General features: G+C 46.9%; 1 protein-coding gene across 2 annotated transcripts in view; it reads right to left on the reverse strand.

Annotated features, from left to right (window-relative positions):
- The window catches only part of Inpp5a (inositol polyphosphate-5-phosphatase A), a 263,156-nt gene extending 252,678 nt beyond the window's left edge, over positions 1 to 10,478 (reverse strand). The window contains exon 1 of one of the 2 annotated variants that reach the window (XM_004625559.2): positions 10,304 to 10,478. In XM_004625559.2, coding sequence (XP_004625616.1) covers positions 10,304 to 10,378 — 75 coding nt within the window. In that variant the 5' untranslated portion in view covers positions 10,379 to 10,478. The remainder of the gene's footprint in view (positions 1 to 10,303) is intronic. The other variant, XM_023708885.1, reaches the window with a different exon arrangement.
- Positions 10,479 to 10,484: the final 6 nt, after the last annotated feature.

Here is a 10,484-nt window from a genome sequence, read left to right on the forward strand (position 1 = left end):
AGGAAGGGAGGAAGGGAGGAAGGGAGGAAGGGAGGAAGGGAGGAAGGGAGGAAGGGAGGAAGGAAGGAAGGAAGGAAGGAAGGAAGGAAGGAAGGGCGATCCATACCCAAGAGAAATGAACAGCCATTTGTTCACCCCAACATCACCTTAGTAAGCCCAATGTCCATCCACTGGAGAATGGATAAACTGCATCCATACAACACAGTACTACTGAACTATGAACTTGGGCAAACTGCTGACCCACAGGAAACACAGATGACCATTGAAAATAAGGTATTATGCTCAGTGAAAGAAACCAGACACACAAAAAACATGTACGATTCCATGACACTGAATCTTTGGCAAAGGCAAAATTCAACAAGACAGAAAAAACAGCAGCGGTGGCCGAGGGCCAGGAGCAGGTGCTGAATGCTGCAAAAGGTCAGGTGGGCAGTGCTATAAAATCCCATCATGGTGACTGATAGCAACGCTACTTTCTAAAAATCACTGTAATGTAATACTACCCTAGGTAAAATATAGGGTGTCTCAATTGTCCCTCAACAAAACTGTTGGAAGAAAAAACTAAGATCTGGGAACACAAAGAATCTTGGAACCCTTTAATTGACTGTCAGGAGCATCTCTGTCTACAGTTGTTCTGGAGGCACCTAAAAATGCAGGCAGAACCAGCACCAACATCACCATGAGATGGAGACTCGAGAAACAGCCCTATCCTTTATGTCTGGTTTACTTAAATATCTCCAGCCTGTTTACTAATCCTAACAAAGCAGTCAGGAATCCCCAGGACCTCTCCATTCCCATTCTATATCTACCCTAACAGAACACCAAATAAATTCATACTAGCCCCCACCCCAATGTTCTGGCAAAGGCCAGTACACTTAAATTGAATTGTAAAGACTATCAATAGTAAACCTAAAAATCATAGAGCATAGAATTACTTCAGGTTGGAAAGAGAAAGGAAGGCTTGGGAATGTCCAGACCAAAGCCAGCATATATACATCTGGTCCTGGAAAGATGAGTAAACTGCCTGCCTAGGCAAGAGGACCAGGAGTCCCTGGAAAAGAACAATGAATGAAGAGTCATAAAGAAGTGGAAAATCACATCCTGTTCAGGCAACAGGCATTGGGAATGGAAAGGAGGGATTAGGACAGTGAGTCAGGATGACTTCACAGGTTCAGGTGTCAAGTTTCACAAGCGCCCAGAGCATCAGAGCAGGCACAAGCAACAAGACAGCCTAGTTGCAGCTGATGAGGCTCCTCAGCTCCAGGCTGCACAACAAGGTAGGTAACTGCGAGCAATGACCCTGTCCACTCAAGCCCACTGGAAAGCTGGCTGGCTCTCCAGAGAACTGGGTATGTTGTTCGGTGCCCCAACTGAACAGTTAAGAGATGAGGCTGCTACCCTGGTGCCATCCAGAGCTGAGTTCCCCACACAGGAATAAGAGGATGGAGACAAGGCCTCAAGGAATACCTGTCTGGCTGCACTCACATCTTAAATCTGCCCAAATGTCCAATCCAAAATGCAGGTGGCATGCACTCCCTCCTTTACTATCCTTAGCCACCATTCAATGTGATTCCTACTCACTGATATGAAAGCAGGCTAAGGTGTTAGACGACCTAAGATCGTATACATGATAACAGTCCCCACGGACCTTGTGTGTGTCCTTACTGGGCCTCTATTGAGACTCAGAACAAAGCCATATCTTCTGTTTCTAAATCTCTTTTGGTCCTTGAATCTCTTCTTGTTTCACAAGTCATTCAGAGAATGCTAAAAGGCAATGACACAAGAAAGCAAGGCTCTCTGAGCCAAATGACACACGTCTTGAAGTCAAGGCCTCTACTGATTTCCTGCTATGTCGAGAGCCAGAATGGCACCCATCTTGTTAGACAGCACCTGACCCTAACAGGGCATGATTCTGATACCCCTAGAACCAAACACAAAGATCATACCGAAGAACAGGAAGGTCAGGTGAAAGCCTGAGTAGGAAGAGGCACATAATGCCTCTTCTGGAAGGTCTACTCCATGTGAGGTGATCCAGCCAGAACCAGTGAACCCAGAGATCCAGAGAGAAACAGATTTCCATGGAGACTATGGTGTGGGTGCAGACAGACAGATTCTGCCTAAAGACCAGTGTCTGGGTACAGAGAGAAGCAAGTTCTTTGGAGAGTGGGACCTGGGTTGCAGATAAAGAAAGACAGTTCAGAGACTAGGTAGGGTAGAGGGAATGTCTGGGCAGGAGCGAGGCAAGCACTCCCAACAAACCAGGGAAGCTCTACTCAATACCTAACCATCCCTGAGAGAAAATTAAAAGCAGCCCCCAGCCATAACAATCCCCAAAGAAGAGTCTTTTTCCTAGTCAGACAGAAGGACCAAGAGATAATGGGCCTAAAGTACTGACGGCCCTAGGTTAGGATTCCAGCAAGGGCCTGCTCCAACACCACACTCTAGTTACAGGGTTTAAGACAGTGTTCTGAACCTGAAGATGGGTGTGCCACCCCAACAGTCAGAACACATCACTGGCCAGGAACCCCTTTATGTTAAAAACCAAGCCCCCTCGGGCCAGGGTTGCCAGGGGTAGGCCAATTCTGCATAAAGTCATATCCATATATGATAAAGCCACTTGAGCATCCTGCAGACAAACCAACAGGACTATACACTCCTGCTCACAACAGGAGCCACACTGATACTTCTGCAGTGCTATCTCCATCTCTCAATACAATCTCTTACAATAAAAACTTAAATTGTGAGCCAGACATAATGGTGCATGCCTGTAATCCCAGCACTCTTGGGAGACTGAAGCAAGAAGACCACAAGTTTGAGTCTAGCCTTGGCAACTTAGCAAGACCATATCTCAAAATAACAGGGCTGTACATGCAGCTCAGTGTGAAGGCCTGAGGTTTAATCCCAGTATTTGGGGGAGGGGAGAACTGCAGAAGCAGTGTGGGCACTATGGAAGTTCTCATCACCTAAGGCCAAGCAGGGGCAGGAACCCAATGGCCTCAAAGCCGATGGAAAAGCAAAGTTCACAAAGCACATTTGCTGTCTCAGAAACTAAGCTAATGACTGATGGTGAAGAAAACTAGCCTCTCACAGAGTTTCAAAGACATAGCAACACACCAGTTACACTCCAAACACACCATTTTCCAAATTCCCAATTTATTTAAATTATCACCAAATTTCCAGTTCTAGATTAAAGTTCTTCTGTCTGAAGAAAACCAAACGACTTTATGTTGGCTTCAAGTTTTAAATGTTCCATTCTCATTCTTCATTATAGCCCAGTGGTCTTCCTGACCATATCTTCTAGCGAGATTTTGAGACACTAGGACTCCCCAGAGGATTCTAGGTCAGGCTGGGATGGACAAGCTCAGTACTGTCCTCCCTGAAGCGTTTAGCTTCTAGACACTTCCTAGTCCACAGTGACCCACAAAGCATAATCTGCTCTCTGGAAAAGGAGAGTCACCTAGAAGAGGAGACAGAGCTTTGGACTTATCTCACTGTACTCTAGGTGGGAGCTACCAGAAAGTCCAGACCCTGGGGGGCTCACATGCCCACAGGGCAGTGTCAGCAGCAGGGCCAGGGTGCAGATGAGCTTTGGACCTCTTAAGTTCTTCGTTCCCATAGGCCTCTGGAGAGTCTTTGGTGCAGGAGATTCCCAAGTGTCACAATTAACTGAATGAGTGATAGAATGTAGACATACTCCCTCCTGTGCTTACTCTAGGGACAGACTGCCTTCTCTCTGCCACCTCTCTGCCCCCAAGGCCTACTACTAATTCACCCAGTGTATACACATAAGGAAGTCATGCCCTCCTGAGGATAGGCTGTACCACAGTAGGCAGACAAAAGAGTAAAGACGATGAGGCTAAAGCCATTCTTGGATAGAATCTACCTCCCAAGAGGAGAGCCCGAGGCTCAGGGAAGCCTGCTTCCCTGCCAGTCACCATCATCCTCCCCAGTTTCCCCATCTAGTCAAGGCATTCCAACTGGACATTTCTTGCCCACCTGGGACAAAAGGCTCCCACAGGGCTCTCGGCTTGGGGGCACAGCTGGGACTGAGTTTTTGTAGCTTTTAAATCAGATCCAGTGAATCCACAGAAATAGCCCCAGACCAAAGCAGAAACCAAGCAGAGGCCATCTGTGAAGAAGTCTGGCCCTTCCCAGGCTCCACCTGCTGCCAATGCTGTGAGACTAGGGCACACAGGTCCCTGACCTCTATGGGGAGGGCACTGCTCAATGACACTCTGCAGAATGAGACATTTAGGGCATGTGGGTACACAGTGTGGACACAAATCCCTCCTATAAGTAACTGTTCTCATAAGGCCATGCAAGGCCAACAGCTCTACTCTTGGGGCTTAACTCAAACCTCAAAAAACAATTATTTCAAACCACCTCTAGGCCCTGGAGTGAGGGAAACAGGACACAGGGGAGATAGTGGCAAAGAGAGAGTATGAATACGTAGTCAGATAACAGCGGAAAGCAGTCTAAGTTCCTAAATATCAGCTGGGATGGCAATTATGGAAGATAACTTCCAGGTTTATACAGAAATTCCAAACATCAAAGGTTAGTGAGAAAAGCTATCTATCAAAAGTGAGAGGCTTAGGGCCAGGGATATAGCTCAGTGGCACAATACCTGCCTGGCAAACTTGAGAGTGTGAATACAATTTCCAGTACCAAAAAAAAAGGTGAGAGAGGCTCACAGTCAAGAAACAGTTTCCTGTGAATAGGGATACAGAGATATCACAAGAAACTCCAACAGGGCCGGGGAGATGGCTCAGTGGAATAAGTGCTTCCCTGGCAAGCGCAAGGGCCTGAGTTCAATCCCTGGTTCCGCCAAAAAAAAAAAAGAAAGAAATTCCAACAGTGCTTGAAGCGCTGCCTTACTTCATCCTCCCTTCCTGAGAGATGGCCTGGATCCACTGATAGAGTCAGGAAGCCATTCTCACAGGGCATAGGCAGCAATTCTCGCCGAAAAGGCTGATAGACCTCTAGCAGCTTCATGCTACACATACAAACAAGAGAATAAAAAAGCTCCAATCCCCTTCAAGACAGTACAGGCCTTCAGTGTGGGCTGCCTGCAGTGGGGAGAAGCCCTGTGTGTGGCATTAGCTATCTGAGCCTTGCTTTCTCTGCTACAATCCTGGGCACTGAACAGTGATTAGTCCCAGGTGAAGCCCAAGAAGCAAGTGTGGCCCCAGGGCTGGAGGATAACCAAATGCAAGATATCCAAGAAGCCAAGGAAAAAAAGCCTTGTTAAAAAGAGCAATGAATGCTGAGAAGTGGCAAAACTAGACATTGCCGGTGGGAAAATAAAATGACACAACTGAAAAGAGACAGAGTTTGGTGGTCCCTCCAGAGATGACACAGTTTTTGGAGGACCAGGCAATTCTACAATGAGATACATATCCATCAGAGTGAAAAACATATCCACACTGACTTGTACACCAATGTCTACAACAGTAGTACTCATGACAGCCAAAAAGTGAAAACAGACCAAATGTCCACCAACTGATGAATGGCTAAAATGCTGCTCCCCTGCCTCTAGGCAGTCACCGTCACCTTCCCCAATGTGCTGCATTTCCATACAGTGAAATAGTCTATCCATCAGTCCATAAAAAGAAATGAAGCACTTACCACGATACAATATAGATGAACTTTGAAAACACCTTCTTCAATGAAAAGAAACCGACACAAAAAACTATGCATTTTGATTCCAGCTATATGAACATGCCAAGAATAGGAAAATCCACAGAAAAAAGGTGACTGATAGTGGGCAGGGGTCATGGTTTGGCGGAAATAAGACTTACCACTAACGCATCAGATTTCTTTTTAAGGTGACATACATGTTCCACAATTGACTGTGGTAAAGTCACACAACTCCGTGACTATATTAAAAACAATCACCTGTACAGCTTAAATGAGTGTTCTGTACGTCATCTGAAGTCTACCTAAGTTAAGCCATTACCAAGCAAAAAGTTCTTCAAGAAGACCCATGGCCTCAGAGGCTGCCAGAAAACAGGACTGGCAGGAGCCAGGCATGATAGCATATCCCTACTATGCCAGCACTCTGGAAGATTCAGGCAGCAAGAGCAAAAATTTAATTCCAGCCAACACAATTTAATGACTTAATGAGATGCTGCCTCAAAATTAAAATAAATAAATAAATAATAAAGAGGGCTCAATGCAAAGGACCTGGGTTCAATCTCCAATACCACCAAAAAACAAGAACACAAGAAAAAACAGAAAAAGATCAACCAAGAACTAAATGCAACAAACTGACTGCCACAGGAAAAGTGCTGGGGCTGAGCCTAGGAAGACAATGGCCTTAATGAGGCTACAGGGAGGAGAGTTAGATGCCTTTCAGTAGGTGGGGAACACTGGTCTCAACGACTTCAAGACACAGACAATGGCATCCTTGACATTGATGGAAAAAGCTACTGAAAGGGACAACATTGACACTGCACTTAAAGAGAGGGACATGGGAAGAGGCCTGCACCCTGAGTCTACCTAGGCCACACAGCCTCTCTTCATCCCAAGGCTCATGAACACCTACTGATTGTGGAGACCCCCAGCTCACACTAATGATCACGTGTCACCTCCACTCTCGCAACAGCTCTACAACCCCACGTCTAGAACAATGAAAGGGCAGCTCAGGAGCTGACTATGCAAAAATGACTTCTTGTTCAGAATAAACAGTGGGACCAAGGGCCAAAACAGCCTGATCATGTAAGGGTGGGGCTGCGATCCAAAGCACAGCCTGAAAGCATTCATCTTCTCAGTTTACTTCTAGTAAAGATGTAAGCGGCCAAAACCTCAAGGGTCAAAAACCCAGCCTTATCTAGCAAAACTCAGATATGTGTCCCTGGCCACTCCTTTGCAGGCAAGTGGGCAGTAATAACAGGAATCCAATCTGGGAATTAGAGGGTATTCTTACAGTCACTACCAGAAAGCTGGAAACATCACAGGCCTCCCTGGCCACCTGCCGGTCCCAAGGGGTTCCTGGCCTGGGAGGCCACTCATAAAGGGTAAGTCAGAGGTCCTCAGAGTGTGGGCAAGGGAAATCTCTTCAGAGGGCAACTGGGCCAAACTACTTCACAGCACTATTGAATAAGCCCTTCTCCTTCTCCACAAGGGAGAGTTGAGCTTCCAGGGATACAGGGAGTGTAATGGCCCATAACTCCGCCAGCCACCACAACACGTGCTACATATTCTTGTGCTTAACATTTTCTCAGTCTTTAATACAATCAGTATCTATGCTTATAACTTACATAAACAAGAACTCAGGGGTTTCCTAAATTCTTGGGATTTGTAATTAAAATTATGGAGGTATCATTTTTAAGAAAATATAGGGGCCAGGGAGATAGCTCAGTAGAATAGGCGCAGGCCTGGCAAGCACAAGGGCCTGAGTTCAATCCCTGGTTCCAAAAAAAAAAAGAGAGAGAGAGAGAAAGTTTGAAGACTGAAATCTTTTAAGGTATTTATGGTAAAATTGCATGTGATGTCAAAGGACTCAAAGCAATCTAAAGGTCTTCAGCAAGAACAGTTCAGTAACTGCAGCCCAGCCATCCTGCAAGGCACAAGGATGTCAGGAGTGCTAATGAGAACACAGTAGGCTGAACAAGATGTTCCAGAGATCCCAGGATGTTAAGTACAAAACCATGAGTACAATGTTCATGCACAGGTTGGGGATGTAGCTCAGTGGTAGAGCATGTGCTCAACATGCGCAGTCACCAACACCAAAAAAAAAAAAAAAAAAAAACAGTATTTTCAGAGAGAATGCTTTTGGGTAGAGAGGAAGAGACTTTCAAAATGTAAAAGCAAAAACAAATCACCTATCACTTGGCCGTAAAAGGACCATGTCCTTCATCATTGTCATGTCTGTTTCAGATCCAGATTAGACACCTTCCTCCTCAGAAGCAGACTCCCTGGGAAGCAACAAAAGGACTATGCACAGAGTAGGGCTTGTTTCTAACAAGAAAGAACTCCTTCGCAGACTTGACCACCAGCAGAGGGGTGTGTTCGTCAGCACAGGTACATGCTGAGCAAAGGTAAACAGAATGATGAGCAGATCTTCTAAAACCTAGTAAAAACCACAGAGTTAAAGTTTCCTTCATTCAAGAATGTGCCACTTTCACAGTTCAGATTTCTTCTCCGTAAGTAGCATAACTCAAACCCCAAAACATAAATTAAGGCCTTGGAATGTGAGTGAGGGTCCACAAAGCCAGTGGGGAACAGCCCACTCCTGTGAACACAGCTACACATGTTAGAAAACACAGGTACTATTTTACTTAGATTTGTATCCCAAGTTATGCTGCACAACTAACCTACGTATATCTACATATTTTGTATCTAAATACTCCCTTTAGATGCAAACATAATATAGAATTCCATACAGCCTTTAAGAAAAATAAAAACTCAAAGAGAGCCTGTCACTAAACAAAACTGAGTTAAGTTACCCATTTTGATACCAACAGATAGAAATATGAGTACCAGTTAAAAAAAAATTCAAATATTTCTAGAAAGAATATTTGTGCAGCAAATGTTTTTCCCTTTGAGACTATACTGTCCCGCCATGCTTAATTTTCCTGACATTTCTGAGGTTTAGAAGCCACAGCTAACGGATCTGAATCATCTGAACAAAACCATGTTACAGTGACATGTTACTGGAAAGCCTAGAATAGAATGCTAAATATACAGGCACACACCCATACAGACTCTTCTGTAGAGAAGGATCACACGTGAAACTGTATCAAGTTGTCCATAACAAAGTCCAAAGGGAAGCAGTATATTTCCAGCAGGTAAATATAACATACAGGTGCCTGGAAGTCAAATGACAAAATACAAGAATAGGGACTACCTTTTATTAATAAAAGCTAAAACTAGTCTATGAACTCAATGAAACTCTTCATCATACTTGCTGCCAGCAAAGAAACAAGAACCTCCCCTGAAATCTAAATCAGGCTTGGATCCGCAGAGCACAACTCCCAACCCTGGCACTGCTCCAACTGTTCACCTAAGGAAAGGAGGGAGGGAAGTACGTGGCTCCACAGCTCCATCTGTGACATTACCCTTTCTTCTTAAACAAGCATGCCACTTGGAGCCGCATTCTGCTTTATTTGGGTTGGCAGTTTAAGTACCAACAGCAGGGTGGCACCATGGCTGCACACTGAACTAGGTCAGCCTCGGCCTGTTCTGGGGAGCTCCCAGTGTGCCCTGGGCCTCTCAGTTCCCTCCTGCCTCCCAGAGGAGAAGGCAAGAGATTCCTGGGTGGGAACGGGGACTGGATGGGTGCAGCCGTGGAAGGTAAAGGCCTAAGGTAGTCAGCATCACTTTTCAGGCCTCCAAGACCTTCTTCTCAGCACCTTTTTCCTTAATAAACAAGGAATATAAAGTCCTCCAAGATTTTCAATAGATTCCACTCATTTGAAGACACAAGAAGATCACAAGTTATAAGGCCAGATGAATACATCCTAGATCCGGGGTATCCAGGAAAACAGGGGCCAGCAGACAAGAGACCAGGGTCTGGGCTTGAGGGGCCAGTGAAAAGGGTTCAAGGGCCAGCCAGGCTTGGGGCTAAGGTTCAGGATCCATAGGAAGAGTAGGGGAGGGGCAATTCAGGGATAGAAGCAAGGGAGCAGAGTTAGCCTATGTCTGGGTTCCAGGTTCAGAGGCCCAGGAGAGAGTGGAGCCAGAAGTTGGAATTTGGAGGAGGTAGAGATTCAGGATCAGGCTGCAAAAGGTTGGCAGCAAGGTATCAAAATTTGAAGGCAGGTGATCTGAAGCCAGAATCCAAGGTTTGGGATCCAGGGTTCAGGGTTTGGGGGCTAAGAATTAGGGTAGGAACCTTCAGGGTCTGTGGCTGTGGTGAAACATGAGGGCTGGGGCCCAGGGTTTGGGGATGAGACACAGAGGTTTCAGTCTCTGAATTTCTGGGCCAGTGATGGAGATAGGGACCCTATGCTATCTCCAGGGATAGGATCCAGAGCCACGGATCCGCATCAGAGTCGGGAACCGTGGCTGAGCTGGAGCTGTGATGGCCACAGACTGGGTTGGTGGAGTCTAGGTTAGGACAGGAGCTGGCCCTTCAAGTTTTGAGCTCAGGATACAGGAAAGGGGTCCCAAGCTCAGGAATCAGGTCCGGGACCCGGATGGGAGGTTTCCTGGCCTGAATCCTCGGCTGAGGGGTCCGGGCCAAGTCCAGAGCTTTGCTGATCCGGGGTCCCTAGCAGGGGCTGGAGGAATGTCGGGGCCAGGGTCTGGGGGATTCCTGGCCGGGACTGCCGCTCCTCCCCGGCCGCGGCGCGGCACTTACGTCGTCGAAGAGCGAGCCCACGTTGGCCGTGACTAGCAGCACCGCGGTGCCCGGGGCGGCTGCTTTCCCCGCCATCGTGCAGGGAGGCGCGAGCGCTGGGCTGGGCGGTGGCGGCCGCTTCCTGCGGGGCCAGCTGGGCCGGGGTCTCGCGGGGCCGCGGGGCGTCAGCTCCGCCGGGGGT

Source organism: Octodon degus, unplaced genomic scaffold, assembly GCF_000260255.1.
Source record: "Octodon degus isolate 3935 unplaced genomic scaffold, OctDeg1.0 scaffold00010, whole genome shotgun sequence".
In the NCBI taxonomy this organism is placed as follows: domain Eukaryota; kingdom Metazoa; phylum Chordata; class Mammalia; order Rodentia; family Octodontidae; genus Octodon; species Octodon degus.